Genomic DNA, 16,078 nt, shown 5'->3' with positions numbered 1-16,078 from the left:
TAGGATCTAAATGAATTTGCAAATTGATCTTCTCTGCTGAGGAAGGAGTTCAGTCTTTAAGCACTTTATGTATAAATGTATATGTTACAAAGGCAGAATGAAGGCTAATGTCCACAAATAGGTTAACATATCTATATCTATTTATCTATCTATGACATATATATAACTTGCTTCCAAATTTTGGGTATTAGAGGCTTAATTATACTTAATTTTTTTTTCAAGTTAAAAATAGACTCATGGGCTTCCCTGGTGGCGCAGTGGTTGAGAGTCTGTCTGCCGATGCAGGGGACACAGGTTCGTGCCCCGGTCTGGGAAGATCCCATATGCCGCGGAGCAGCTGGGCCCGTGAGCCATGGCCACTGAGCTTGCGCTCTGCAACGGGAGAGGCCACAACAGTGAGAGGCCCACGTACCGCAAAAATAAAAAAAAAAATAAAAAAAAAAGACTCATAACTAAAGTTTAGAAATTAGAGGGGAAATTATTACTCATAATCTCACTACTCAAATATAACCATTATGATTAGCTTCAACCAGCTTCAGTTTTGTTTTGTTTTGTCTTTTTAACTGTGGTTTCCTTAGTTTACTGTGGTCGTTACTGCCTCTCGGTAAGAAGTAACACACTCACCACGCATGCGTAAGGTATACATGCATAGCAGTAGGGAGTACCCTCTTCTGTTTAAAACATTCACGGAGTGATAAAACTCTGCTCATACTTGAAGTAATGGTTTGAGTTTCAAAACCAAAGGCTCAACAGGATCTTTAATAAATCTGTTAATAACCTTTTTTTATTCTACGTAAAAAGAAACAGGCTGGACTCCAGCCTGCACAAAGGATTATTTTTAGCTTGGGAAGACCAACTACTTGATAGGCTCGTGATCTGTGTGCCATGAAGCACACCTTTAGGTCTCTTTAGCACAAATTCCTATGTCCTGAGTTTATGAAAGATTTACAGATCTGCTCCAGCAGAGACAGATACACGAAGTTGAGATTTAGCTCTGTGTAAATATGTAAACACGCCTACATAGTTTTTTTCTGAATCCTAGCAAGTCAGAACAAATGTTTAGTGTCAAAATTACCACCAACACACTTCCTGGCTCGCCACTCTAGGCCAAAGCTGTGCGTCTTCACTCCCAGCAAAGGGGGTGATGGAGAAGAGGATGGAAGGGGAATGTTTCTATCTTTGGAGAGGCCTCCAGTGAGCAAGTACAACAAGGATATCTTCATTTTTAGTTTGTTTTTGATTTTGGTTTTTGCAAAACCAAAAATTTGGGGCAATTCATTTTCCTAGACTTTGAATTTAATACCCAGCCCAGAGGATCCTAATATTACTTGCGGATTTATCGGTTTTCTCTCCACACAAAAAGCACTGATAATTCAAACACGTTTAAGGTCACCCAGCCTTCAGAAACTAAACAAGACCTGAGTGGCCTTCCAGGTACTCAGACCCATTGGGATAGGCATCTCACGACATCATAACAACATACAGGCAATAGAGTCTGCCCACTATCATTTACTTCTTCTTTTCTTACTCTGAGTCATGCTTTGGTGCAGAATTAAGACTTAGTATCAGTTTAAGATAATAGAGAATTGATGAAAGATGTCGCAGGAGTAGGAGGGGTAACGTGGGTGTTTATTTCCCAGGAAGGGGGCAAGTGTAAGCTCTTGCCTCTTAATCTACTCAAAACACACACACATACGCGCGCGCGCGCAACAAGGAGACAGAGGGCTTCATTAATACAGGTGTTCTCTGCTGAAAGAATACCCCAATGGACAAAAATTAGAAATAACAGCAAATAGAATCAAAGAATCTAAGATGGCAAGAAGGTACTTAAGGACAGTCAGATTAGATGTCATTATCTTACAGTTGAAGAAGCTGAGATTTAGAGGTGAAGTACATAGTGTGTTCATGATCATGGCCCATTTAATGGCTCAGGAATAGGACTCAGGTCTTCAGCTGGTTTGGGTGCTTTCCTTTGCAGTACTCCACTCCACCTCAAAGTGATCTGATTGACACCTGACTTCAGAAGACCTCCCCTGTGTCCATGAAGGCATCCTGTACTCACAAAGGAGGGCATCTAAAAGCAGCCCAATCGTGTCTGGCCCCGACTTCACATACCTGCTGGCTTCCTCAGGTGCACGTAGCTGTCTGGTGACTGTTTTTTCTGGAGCACCTGCCAGGAGCCCATCTGAGCTCTTGTCACCTCCGCCACGGCACATCTGTAGGCACCTTCATCCCTTGGCCCCACAGAGAAGATCTTGAGAGAGAAAGACTTGGGGCTTAACTTTGAAACCTGGAGCTGTCCTTGACTTGCTCTTTCTTGATAGTTTTTCTTCAGACCCAGAACTCCACCAGCATCAATGTGGGCCATTTCAATATCATTGAAGAACCAAGTGCTATGAAGCTGTGGGTCCCGGCCACCGCCCATGACCAGGCAAACCAGTTCTAAGGGTTTTCCTTCAGGAACCGTGCTCTCAGCCGTGATGTTGACTTGAAAATCTCTCACTAGGAAACAAAAGCAAGGCAGATATATAGAGAGGCCACTGCATCTATCCTTTCAATACCAGAGAGAGATGCTACCTCCTGTTAGGATAGTACAGGGATTGAATTTCATGTGGGAGATCAGTTCTGAGGAGAAGGTAAGCCAAAGAAATGCCTAGAATTAAAAAATGCCCTTGACTACTCTTTAAATCACCTAGAAAGAACAACATACATGATTTTCTGAATGCAATCCTATTAAGCAAGATGTATGCATAATGTGTAAAGTACACAGTAATGTATCTTTTTAAATAAAATATTTTATACTATGTTGAATCGATGTAAATTGTGATTTCTTGCTCTCATTTTTGGCTGAGCATATCCAGTGGAATTTTCCGAAGTTAAAAGCATATGTGATATATGGCAAGTCCACAGCTAACATCACACTTAACAGTGAAAAGCTGAAAGCTTTTCCTCTAAGATCAAGAATAAGACAAGGATGACCACTCTCACCACTTCTATTCAACATAGTATTGGAAGTCCTAGCCAGAGCAGTTAGACAGAAAAAGAAATTAAAGGCATCCAAATTGGAAAAAAAGGAAGTAAAACTGTCACTGTTGGCAGATGACATGATCTTACATATAGAAACCAAAAAAAACTCCACCAAAAGATGTTAAAACTAATAAAGAATTTCAGTAAAATTGCAGGATACAAAATCAACATACAAAAAAAAAAATCAGTTGCATCTCTATACCCTAACAATGAACTATCCAAAAAAGAAATTAAGAAAACAATCCCATTTACAATAGCATCAAAAGGAAGAAGATACTTAGGGATAAATTTAACCAAGGAGGTGAAAGTCATGTACAATGAAAACTATAGAATACTGATGAAACTAACTGAAGATGAAACAAATAAATGGAAAGATATCCCATGTTCATGGGTCGGAAGAATTAATATTGTTAAAATGTCCATACCACCCGAAGCAATCTACAGATTCATTGCAATCCCTATCAAAATTCTAATGGCATTTTAAAATAGACAAAAAGAATTCTAAAATTCATATGGAACCACAAAAGACCCTGAATAGCCAAAGAATTTTGAGCAAGAGCTGTAGGTATCACATGCCTGATTTCAAAATACATTACAAAGCTACAGTAATCAAAACAGTATGGTGCTGGTATAAAGCCATATAGACCAATGAAACAGAAAAGAGAACCCAAAAACAAATCCATGAATCTATGTCAATTAATCTCCAATAAGGGTGCCAAGAATACACAACAGGGAAAAGATAGTCTCTTCAAATAAATGGTGTTGAATAAACTGGATATCCACATGCAGAAGAATGAAGTTGGACCCCTATCTCGTGCCATATTAAAAAAATAAACTCAAAATGGATCAAAGATTTAAACATAAGACCTGAAACTGAAAAACTACTAGAAGAAAACAGAAGGGGGAATTCCCTGGCAGTCCAGTGGTTAAGACTCTGCACTTCCACTGCAGGGGGCACACGTTCAGTCTCTGGTCAGGGAACTAAGATCCCACATGCCACATGGCACAGCCAAAAAAAAAGAAAAAGAAAAAGAAAAGAAAATAGAAGGAAAACATTCTTGACATTATTTTGGGCAATGATTTTCTGGATATGACCCCACAAGCACAGGCAACAAAAGTAAAAATAGATTGTGGGATCGCATCAAACTAAAAAGATCCTGCACACAAAAGAAACAATCAACAGAGTGAAGAGACAATCTACAAAATGGGAGAAAATATTTGCACACCATGTATTTGAAAAAGGGTTACTAGCCAAAATGGATAAGAAACTCATACAAATTAATAGCAAACCAAAAAAAAAAACCCCAAATAACTTAATATAAAGACGAGCAAAGGATCTGAAGGGACATTTCTCAAAGGAAGACATACAAGTGACGAAAAATATGGAAAAAGATGCTCATCACTAATCATCAGGGAAATGCAAATTGAAGCCACAAGATATCACCTCACATCTGTTAGGATGGCAATTATCAAAAAGACAAAAGATATCAAGTGTTGGTGAGGATGGACAAGAAAAAGGAAACCTTGTACACTGTGAGTGTACAAGGAATGTCAATTGGTATGGCCATGATAGAAAACAGTATGGAGGTTCCTCAAAAACTAAAAGTAGAACTACCATATAACCCAGCAATCCCACTTCCACGTACATATCCAAAGGAAATGAAATCAGTATCTCAACGAGATATCTGCACCCCTATGTTCATTATTCATAATAGCCAAGATATGAAAACAAACTAAGTGTCCATCAAGGGATAAATGTATGAAGAAAATGTGGTATATATACACAATGGAATATTATTCAGCCATAAAAAAAGGAAAATCTTGCCATTTTCAAAAACATGGATCAACCTGGAGGACATTTTGCTATGTGAAATAAGCCAGACACAGAAAGACAAATATTGTGGAAACTAAAAATTGACAAAATGAATACATAGAAGTGGAGAGTAGAATGGTGGTTACCAGGGGTTGGGGGAGTGGGGACAATGGGGAGATATTGGTCAAAGGGTACAAAGTTTCAGTTATGCAGGATGAATAAGTTCTGGAGATCTAATGTACAGCATGGTGACTACAGTTAGTAATACTGTGTGGTATTACTTGAAATTTGCTAAGAAGGATCTTAAGAATTCTCACCACATACACAACACAACCACGTGAGGTGATGGGTATGTTAGTGAACTTCATTGTAGTCATGTCACAGTGCATACAGATATCAAAACATCATATTGCACACCTTAAACGTATACAACTTTTATTGATCTAAATAAATAAAATTTTAAAATAAAGAGTTTTACATTTTTAAAAATTGTTTTCAAAGGGAGGGGAAAGAAGCACATGTGATGTGTCTCCAAAGGACTCCCTGAGTATAATTTGGACACGTACCACCATCAGGACAATTTTTAATAGAAGAGAATAACACTCCTAAAAAAAAAGAAAGAAAACTTCAATGATCCACTATTGGATCATTGCTTTCAGCAGGGATATATATGGTTATAGACCTCCTCCTCCTGGACCAAAGCCCATGTGGAGAGACCAGGAATCAAAATGGAGGCTTCCTGCTTGCTTTGGCGAAAGTGTCAATGGCTCATGAAGAGTGACACCGTTCCAAGGAAACGGGGTAAGGCGGAAGGAGCAGTGACTAACACAAGGCTTCACGTTGGAAATAGGCTACTCTGAGGCGCAGGTGTCTGTGGGGAGAGGGCCTTGGAGAGATACACCTGTCTTCAAACGCCAGCTCCAGCAGAGCGAGCTAAGGCAGAGCATTTAGCTGAGGCTCAGGGTCACGTTTCAAAAATGGGGACTTGACTAGTTGCCTCAGAGGGTGGTTGTTAGGACTAAATTCGATAATGTATTATAGATAAAGTGCTTACACAGAGCCTGGCAAGAATGGCAACAAAACTATTTCCATGCATGGCTGTGGAATCTACCTAACATTCAACAGATTTTATCCCATAGAAAACCTCCCGTGGACAGAGCCCCAAATCTGTCCTTCTTACTTATGCTTCCCAGATGACAAAAACAAAATTTACTCAAACTTTCTAATGATTTTTTTTTTTTTCGCGGTACACGGACCTCTCACTGTTGTGGCCTCTCCCGTTGCGGAGCACAGGCTCCGGACGCACAGGCTCAGCGGCCATGGCTCACGGGCCCAGCCGCTCCGCGGCATGTGGGATCTCCCCGGACCGGGGCTCGAACCCGTGTCCCCTGCATCGGCAGACGGACTCTCAACCACTGAGCCACCGGGGAAGCCCTCTAATGATATTTTTGATCCAACAAAAGATTAGAAAAAAACAAAAAGAGAAAACTCCCTCGCGGTCCAGTGGTTAGGACTCCGCGCTTTCACTGCCGAGAGCGCGGATTCAATCCCTGGTCGGGGAACTAAGATCCCGTAAGCCACGTGGCACAGCCAAAAAAAAAAAAAAAAAAAAGAAGAAGAAAGATATCCAGATACCCACTACTAGCTGTTAATGAATTTCCCGAGAAGATAATTACCTGCTGGATGGACCTTCAGAGTTGTTTGATCTGTCTGCTTTTTCGTGATGGAAGTCCAGGTTTCATCCGGATCCTGAATCCATTCAGTTGCCTCACAGAACAGCTGACCCTGATCTGAGGGCCGAAGTCTCCCTATGGACAGCCTGAAGGTAGTGACCCCAAGCTTGTCGAGCCGCACGTCACCAGCTGCAAACCTCTCTGTATACAAGGGCCCAGGGAGCAGCATAAAATCTTTGGAGAGGGAAACAATCTTGCTGGCTTGGCTTCTTTCTCCATCTTGCATCAGGTACCAGGTGACAGAGAGGTGAGTATGTTGAGCTGTGGCTTTGGATGACTCACAGGTAAGTTCCAATGGCTCACCTTCCTCCTTACTGAGAGTCTGGGAAGTCATGGCAGCAGAGAGGGTATCTGGAATGACTGGATGCAAAGGAATGATTGTAATTGACTGAGTACCTGTCAGACTAGCCTCCTTAGATGAAGATGGTGCCCTGACCCAACATCTGTACAGTACATACTTTGAGTTGGCTTTCCACCAGCCATATGCTTTCCCTATTGCCAACAGGAACATTGGCATCTATATACATACAGACTAGGGAACTCGGCAAAGCTATTGGTTCACTGTTGTACTGACCCTGATTTTACATTTTTAGCATAGGCTGTAACCAATTTAGCTATTCAGACACAGAGGTTTTAAATGGGAAAAGCACTGGGAGCTAGAAGACTATATTCTGATCCTATATTTGTCCCTATTTGACTCCATGAATTGGAGGGAGTTACTTCACTTCCTTGGGCCTTCACCTGCTCCTTTATAAAATAAAGTTCTGAAATAATCTGTTACAATTTATCATTCAGAGCCAAAATGCAACCCTTACCAAAGTTTCGAAAACCATCTTACTACCCTACCATTCTTTCCTTCCTCAAAGGAAATCACACAGCCTAAGTTTATGTGAAAGCAACACTTAGATTCAAAAATGAATGTTTATTGAGCATCTACTCAGAGCTAACCACTGTGCTAGAGAGTGAGGTAAATGTTCTCTTCTCATGGAGCTCAAGGTGAGGTCAGAGAGGGTCATGTAAGTAGCCAATTACCACATAAACTGGGTGAGTACTAATAACAGTAGTGTGAACAGAGCATCAAGAAAGAACAAAGATGGGAATACTGCCTGAGACAGAATGGGTTTCACAGAAGAGGTAATACCTAAACTGGGTTCAGAAGTATATGTAGGAGTTTGCTAGGCTGAAAAGGGAGTAATAAGATATTCTAGGCAAAGGGACAAAAGGGTAATTTCAAATAATATGACCCTTGCCCCATAGGTAACTATGTTAGAGAATGGTAGTTTGAGAGTAATTACTTCCAAGTTAATGACTTACTTCCTATGGTATTATATTAATTATATATAAACATATATTAAATATATTAATACTGGCTCTTCTATCAAGTTAATATTCTGCCTCTGAGAAGAGACATGAGAACTCTCAAAGCTTTGTCTAATGCTGTGCTATTATCGACCTATGAATAGCTGTGGGCAAGGCCTAGGAAGACCACGTACTATCTAACTCTTCATGACAAAGTCGATTGGGAAAATGAATTAAGAGCTTTAGGGAATATGAGATACCTATTTGTGACAAACTCCAAAATATCCAGAGGGGTATGTGGGCTCTTTTGCCAAAACAAACAGCACAATATAAAGTCATGTCACGTTGCAAGGCATCGTGTTGATGGTGAGAATCTGGCTTCTCAGGGGCTGGCTAGAAGAGGAGGGCACACAGCTTACCAATTAGATTCGTCTTTGCACTGTAACTCCCATAGTATTTTCCATCAGTGTTGGGTGTGTGACACTCATACTCGCCGGAATCCTTCATCTGGAGCTTGGCGATGTGCAAAAAGACTGAGTTACCCTGGACCTTCTCCACGTAGATTTCCTTACTTTGCACCCGCTGTGCATACACTGCATAAGAGAAGGTGGCATCCTTGGTGCTAATGATCTGGATTTCTTGGGTCGGGGCTGTCGGCAGGTAAACAGACCACTGGAAATGCTGCTCAGAAGGTCCCCGGTAGCCAGTTACGTTGCAGCCGATGCTAATGGGGTAACCTTCAGCTCTGAACAGCGGTCCTTTCTGAACTGTTACTTCTCTCTGGGCAGTGCTGAGCTTAGCTTGCAAGTAGGAGAAAGAAAGGGGAATAAAAATAGATTAGTGCTCCAGTTCCCAATGTGCCACATTATGTAGCTCCCTGTATTACAATTCTAGAAAATGAGATCGCAGGTTATTAGCTATAATCAACTCAAATGTTCAATACCTTCTTCAGGATGAGGAGCAGTGGAATGGCTTGATGAGTTAATTGTTCTTTTTTTTTTTTTTTTTTTTTGCGGTACGCGGGCCTCTCCCGTGGCGGAGCACAGGCTCCGGACGCGCAGGTTCAGCGGCCATGGCTCACGGGCCCAGCCGTTCCGCGGCACGTGGGATCTTCCCGGACCGGGGCACGAACCCGTGTCCCCTGCATTGGCAGGCGGACTCTCAACCACTGCGCCACCAGGGAAGCCCGAGTTAATTGTTCTTTTATAAGTTTAACTTCCATAGTAATCTCTAGTCTCTTAAAAAAAAAATGTTTAGCTTCATCAATGTAACATGACCACTTTCATAAAACATATCTGCTTATCTAAGTGCACCTGAAGTAAATACGATGTATAATAATTCACCTTTTACATTATTTTAGGGGAAAATGCCTCGATATACTTCCTCAAGCCTCCAATTCCTAGGTACCTGTCATCGAGCTTTTCTCACAGAAATGATTGCTGGAGAGGCAGAGTTTATGGCACTGCTCCTGGTGCCATGCTTTTTCCTGCTGGTTGGTTGGAAATATCTGTAGCTCCCGGCCAGGTGTGATGCAAGACTAGCTAAAATTAGCATCTGAAGAAGCAGCAGCACTTCCTTTCTATACCGTGGAGGGTTTTTCATTTTGTAATTTTTTAAAGAGCCACTACAGCTTTATTGAAAAGCTTCATACAAGATGACTGTCCAGTCCAACAGGATCTGGGATCAGATTTAGTTTAGTTGTTCTCTTACCCCAAGTTTTCAGTTGGGACCACTATGGAATGTTTCCTGTTGGGACAAATCTTAAGTATTAGGTTTAAAGGAGAAAATCTTATTCAATGGTAACATTTCCTTTGACATACACCTTTTCAAAATCAAGACTTTTTTAGAAATTAAAAGGTATGTGTTTATTTATTATGTTAACATTAAAGCCTAGTTTATTTTGTGTAACAGAAAGAACAAAGAACAAATGACAGAGATGCCACAGGGTGAGCTAGATCTTTCACTCGGGGCCTAGGGCCCAGTGGAAAGACATCAGAAGAGTCCAACAGGGAGCAATTGCTGGTATTACAGAATTAACAGAATAGAGTTCATAAGTGGGCATGGAAGAAGCAGAGCATCTGCTGAATTTGTTGAATCCACAAGGACAAAGAGTAAAGGAGACCAGAGTGAAAAAAAAGTGAGAGAGGGGAAAATGACATTACAGAGACCATGAGTATAGGCTGAGTATTTTAGAATGAAGACAATTCTGATAGGAGGGGACCTGCAAAAACATAGGGAGAAAGGGTAAGAGATCACCTGATACAGTCAACTAAAAATTGCATATGGATACAATCAATGCAAAACTGGAAAACAAATATGCAATCAGTCAACCAATCACACAAATTTCCAGTAATCATTTAAAATATACTAATTTATTCATAAATCCCAGTTAATGTGATATATGTATGTTAGGCTCTTTTTGTAATAAGCATTTAGGAATAGAAGTTGGACTATAGGAGAAAAAATTTTTAATTTTTTTTCAAAACAGATGACTTTTTATTGAAGTATAGTTGATTTACAATATTGTGTTAGTTTCTGGTGTACAGCAAAGTGATTCAGTTACACACATATATATATTCTTTTTCAGATCCTTTTCTATTATAGGTTATTACAATATATTGAATATAGTTCCCCATGCCATACAGTAGTAAAATTTTAAAATATTATTCACCAAAAAATTGTACTACAAAGGCAATTTAAAACATTGTCAGCAATGCTAGCCAGGCTTAGAGACATACATCTTAGAGAAACGTGAGCACTGCACCAGGCTACACGTGAAAAAGTATCCACAGCAGCAGTGTTCATTACAGCCCCCAAACTAGAGACCATTCATATGTCCATCAACAGTAGAACAGGCAGACTGTGGTACATTCATAAAATGGAATCTTATACAGAAAGGAAAGTGAGTGAATTGCAACTGGTTGCAGAAACGTGGATCACTGTGTTTAATGAAAGATGCTGAACACTTTAGAATCTTTTTGACTATACTCTCCATAAAATTTAAAGAAAGGCAAGAAAACCACACTGTATTGTTTAGTGATGCAAATGTAACAGGTAAAACTATTAAAAAAAAAGCTAGGAAGTAGGTACCACGAAAGTCAGCAAAGTGATTGTGTGTGTGTGTGTCTGGATGGGACGTGTGGCAAGGTGGGTGGGTGCTTCTAGTGTCCTAGCAATGTTCTATTTCTTGACCTGCATAGTGATTACATGGTTTTTACTTTTTATGTATTAGTTAAATTGCACATTTATGTTTTATTAACTTCTCTTATATGTTATATTTCAAGATAAAAATGTTTTAAAAAATATGATTTCTGAGGTACCACTAAGATGTTTATGTCAGGACATGTTTCCACAATGTTATTTTTGGTGTCTAGGCAACACTTAACATTTTTTATGACTTTTCGGAGAGATGGTACCACATGTGAAACATTTTATTTTGAAAACTAGCACTTCATTTTCTACTGCTTCGCCTACTAATTCAATAAATATTTGTTCAATCACTTATAGTGTTTCTCATGCTTCAAGGACTAAGATATGAAGATGAGTTTGGGATAGTCTCTGACTTCTTGGTTTTACAGTTTAGTCAAGTAGGGTGGTAGTCATCTGTCCTGGAAAGAAATATGATAAAAGCGCTTTGAGGAATTTGAAGGAAGGAGACATTACATTTGGGGGGATGGAAATAGGTAAGGTGTATGGAAGATATAGTATTAAAAATGGACTTTGGAGAAGGTTATGACAAGTTAAGTGGAGAGACAGGGCCTTTTAGGTGAAGGAGATTTCATGAAAAGACTTGTATAAGTAGTAATCAAAAGAATTGTTCAGGAAATAGAGAGTAATCAGTTGGATTAGGGGGAGAGTTACATGAAGATTAATAGAAAGAGGTAAGAGTGGGTAGGAATTTTGAGTCCAAAGCATGAAGGGCTTGACTATCATGTTTAAAAGTTTGGACTTGACTGATTAGGCAATGGGGAACCCACTGAAAGTATTTGAAAGGTCTTAGTAAAATTAACCTGAAGTGTGTAGGATGATGGAGTTAGAAGTAGACATCAGGTAATGATAGTAGCCCAGAAGAGGAGTGATAAAGGCAATAGAAATGGAAAGAAAGTGGCTATAATTTAAGAGCCACTGTGGAGATAAGATCTATACAGTTTTTCAGTGTCTTAGATGCTTGGAAGTAGAAGGGGTAGATGGAGGGATGGAAGGCAGGAGGAAATCGAAGATGATACCAGGTTTTGTAAGGGTGACTGGGAGTAATGGCACTGTTTACAGGAATAAGGATTTCAGGAAAAGGTACTGTTGTGTACCTTCGAAGGTGAAGGAGAAGACGGTGCATTTAATTTTGGAAATACTAAATTAGAGTACCATGGAATAATCAGGAAGGAAATCCAGCAAACATTTGGAAATAATATTTAAATATATGTCTATATCTGTAGCTATATCTATCTATCTATACTTTAAAATCTACTCAACCCTTTGAAAATATTTGTAATCCAGTCCTCTTAAGAACTCTGAGATGTTCCCATATTTAGCAATGTCAAAGTTGTAAATGGTACAGCCAGAACTGAACTTGGATTTACACATGTCAAATTCCTGGCTGTGTCCATTGTTTCCTCACTGCTTCCTGTAAATGCTTGTTAACTAGGGAGAGTTCTGGGCTGTAGATGCAGATTATGTCAGTTACATGTAAGCACTGGGAAGCGTTCGGGAATGTAAGGAGAGGGCTGAAGAGAGATTATTAGAGGATCTCTCTCTTTAGGGGATAGGATGAGGAACAAAACCTACAGAAGGAAGAATCAGGGAGGGAAGAATCAGGTGGCAGGGCAGCAAGGACGCAGTAGCTTGAAAACCAAAGGAGCAAAACGGTCCAAGCAGAAAGAGCTTGTCAGCACTGCTGAATGCGGCTGAGAGGGTAAGGACTCTAAAGGCAGACGAAAGTCTTTGTAGTTTGATGATGAGGAGGTCAGTGGAAATCTTTGTAAAAGAGATTTCCATAGAGCAGAAGCAGAGTATTTCAAGGGTAAGAAGCAACTGCAAGAAGCATAAACTACTTCAAGAAGCGTCATGGAGAAGGGAAAGAGATAGAATAGGGTGGCATTTAGAAAGAGTAGATGGACGTGGGCAGAGCAGTGAGGGAGGATAGACACGGGTACCTCTACATGTCTACGGGCAGAGGAGCTGTAGAGGGGAGATATGGATGAAGCCAGAGAGAGGATGATGAATGGCATAAGGTGCTAGTAGAGGCACGAGGTCAAGAACATGATTGGGAGGGTACTCAGAAAAGCGGAAGAAACAGTGTGAAGGTTTAATAGGTATTGTGGAGATAAAAAGGAATGACTGACAGAGGCCAATTCAAATGGCCATGCATGGGGAATCATACATACACTGAAGCATCTTATTATACATCTGTTTTCTGTGGGATGTTGTGCATATCTCTCCTCCTAAAGAGTGAAATACCTCAGAGGACTGACCCGTTGCTTTCTCTTTTAATAGACAGAGGGTTAGGCACCTCTGCACAGCAGGTCAGATTCTTGTTGACTGATGGACACAGAGCTTGGCATTGACATACTGCATTGGAGTCACATTTTTGTAACACGAAGAATTCCTTAATGGTGTGGACTTTTTCCAAAAACATTAATGGGATTGCCAAATTTTCTATTTCAGTATTATTTGAATGGAAGCTATTTGACCTATATAAAATGTGGCCAACACCTGGCCACTTTTGATACGCAAAAACAGCAACTTCCAATGCTTCCACCTTATACAAAACCTAGCTGGAGAACACCAAACACAACAAGCGACTTCTCTTTCTTTACCCATATAAAATCCCTTTTTGCTTGGAGGCTGAGAATGCTTCCATCCATAATTCAGTGGATTTTTTTTTTCGTGAATGCAGCCCCAGTAAGACAAACAGTAGCCCCTCCCCAGGACCCTCCCATGTTAATGACTTTTATCTGTAGGGCAGCTATTCAGGGTGAGGGTTGACAGACCAATCAGACAAAGCTAAGTCTAAGAGCTCATTTACCCATGACATTAACCTCATCTGACCCCATATTCTAATAGGATTCATCAGTCTTTATATATTTATTTAAAAAATTAATTAGGACAAGGTATACATTTGCTAAACAATGCAATTGGTCAGTTGATCATCCATCATTTAATTAATTTCCTTCATTTTTCCCTCTGTATTTGTAATGACAGATAGCAGGCTTCCAAAATTTTTTTCAAGTTACTTCCTGATATATATGTTTTTCACATAAAAACTGTGGCTCTATACAAAAGTTGTGCTTAGGAAGAGTTTAAATTTAGAAGAAATAATTATATAACCCAGTTTGGGTAATGGTTTAAATGGGGTATGGAAAGGCTTGAAGCTTCCCCTTTTTGAACCTTGGTTATTACTCTCCTTTTCCCAGGCCTTTCATCTTACTCACTAGCGAAAAAAGAAAAGACAAAGAGAGAATTTGCAGTGGTCTGACTTATTGCACAATGTAAGCCCAGTTTCCCCATACACAAGCCAAACACATGGTTCACAGACACAAAGCACAGACACTTGAGAATCACACTCAGACACCTGAACAGGACACCAGCCAACAGTCCCCAAAGGGCCCCACCAGTGAACCTAGTCATTAACGTCTGCCAAGCCCGTCTAGTGGGCATTGATTACCCAGCAACTGGTCCCAGTAACCTCCTGCAGGCCACCTCTTACCCCAGCAAGTCCCATATCTGATCTTTACCTTACACTACCCAATGTCTTTTGAGACATGAACCCCATTCAACTCAAGCCAAGGTTTATTAAGCACCCCGTTGAGCTGAATGCTGCACCCTTTTCATGTATTAGCCACAGCCTTGGTCACACTGATTCTAAGCTCTTTTAGTTCCCCTATTGTCCAAGTCCCTTCACTAACTCCATCCAGTCTCTTTAAAGCAGAAGTTTTTAACTTGGGTCCACGTGGGGGGATGAAAAGATTCACAAACTTGGGGGGGAAAAAAACCTACATCTTTATTTTCACTAATCTTAATGGAAATTTAGCATTTTCTTCAGTCATGAATGTAGACAATAAATCATAGATATTTTCACATCACACCACATCTATTGCAGATATCTTGAAATATTGTTCATACTCATTACGACTTTGAAGTTTGGTGGTTAATAGACCACCTCCAGATCTTCTTATGTAATACATAAATAATGAAGCAAATAAACGACTACATCAAAATTTACTTGAAAGTATTTCAATAACCCTATTTCAATATGATTGATTTTCCCTATAATCGTATACATTTTAATTCACACATTTAAAAATTATTCTAAGTTGGGGTCTGTGGGCTTCACCAGATGCTAAGAGAACCCAGAGCACTAAAAAGTAGCTGCTACCTGCTCTGTCTGCTCTGAGACTATTTCATTCCTTCCCCAGTTCATCTGTTCACGCATCTCCCCCCAAGCTTCCCCTTTCACCATCCTGTTCAACCATGTACAAATGCCCCTGGGCCAGCTGAGGTCCTTCCACTTGCCCCTCAGCAGAGCCAAGTGAACCTTCCTGCCCCTTTCTCAGGCTCTTAGTAGTCACTTCCCACTTCACCTCACAGATGAAGTCCAGAACCTTCTTTTAGGTTAGCCTAAAACTCCTAAGTGCTCTCATGACACTTCCTTCCATCCGGTCACATCCCCAAGGCACATTTATCTAGACAAGTTCTAACATCAGGCATCACCTCTCAGTCTGAGGAGTTAAGCCTCTTCCTATCTCCAGGGATGAGTTAGCCCAAGAACATAAGGTTTTTACTGAGTTAGCCCAAGAACTTAAGGTGGAGGCAGGGCCAGCAAAATCAGCAGCTCTGGCCACACACACAAATGTAAAAACCAGTGGGATCAGATTCATGGGACTCAACCTCACATTGCACCTCCTGGAACTCAAGGGTGTCTAGGTAGCCAAGAACATCATCAAAAGTCAAAAATGATTGCCAGCACCAGAGATGTGTGGCATGGTTTTTCCTGTAGAGACCAAATTGTCCCATTTTATCATCCAACAGTCTCCATTTGACTAGCTCCTTGACAACAGTAACCTACAGAATGATGACACTTACTCAGAAAGAGAAAAAAAGATGCCACTCGTGGGAAGCGTGCCATTTGGACCAGCAGAGACCTTTCCTGGTGGTGTCACTGAAGTTGCTCAGACGCTGAGTGACAAATGTTGCGCTCTCACTACAAAGA

At 40.4% G+C, this 16,078-nt stretch overlaps 1 protein-coding gene across 1 annotated transcript in view; it reads right to left on the bottom strand.

The window, feature by feature from the left end:
* CD101 (CD101 molecule) overlaps positions 1-16,078 on the bottom strand; it is a 34,523-nt gene extending 18,445 nt beyond the window's left edge. The window contains exons 1-4 of the mRNA XM_027090959.1: positions 15,952-16,078; positions 8,292-8,672; positions 6,517-6,933; positions 2,116-2,502 (exon numbers count right to left, since the gene is read on the bottom strand). Of these exons, the coding sequence (XP_026946760.1) occupies positions 2,116-2,502; positions 6,517-6,933; positions 8,292-8,672; positions 15,952-15,994 (1,228 nt within the window). The 5' untranslated portion in view covers positions 15,995-16,078. The remainder of the gene's footprint in view (positions 1-2,115; positions 2,503-6,516; positions 6,934-8,291; positions 8,673-15,951) is intronic.

Source organism: Aethalodelphis obliquidens, unplaced genomic scaffold (genome assembly GCF_003676395.1).
Source record: "Aethalodelphis obliquidens isolate GAN/ISIS:26980383/991018 unplaced genomic scaffold, ASM367639v1 scaffold70, whole genome shotgun sequence".
In the NCBI taxonomy this organism is placed as follows: Eukaryota; Metazoa; Chordata; class Mammalia; order Artiodactyla; family Delphinidae; genus Aethalodelphis; species Aethalodelphis obliquidens.
This window is presented reverse-complemented; position numbering and strand designations above follow the sequence as displayed.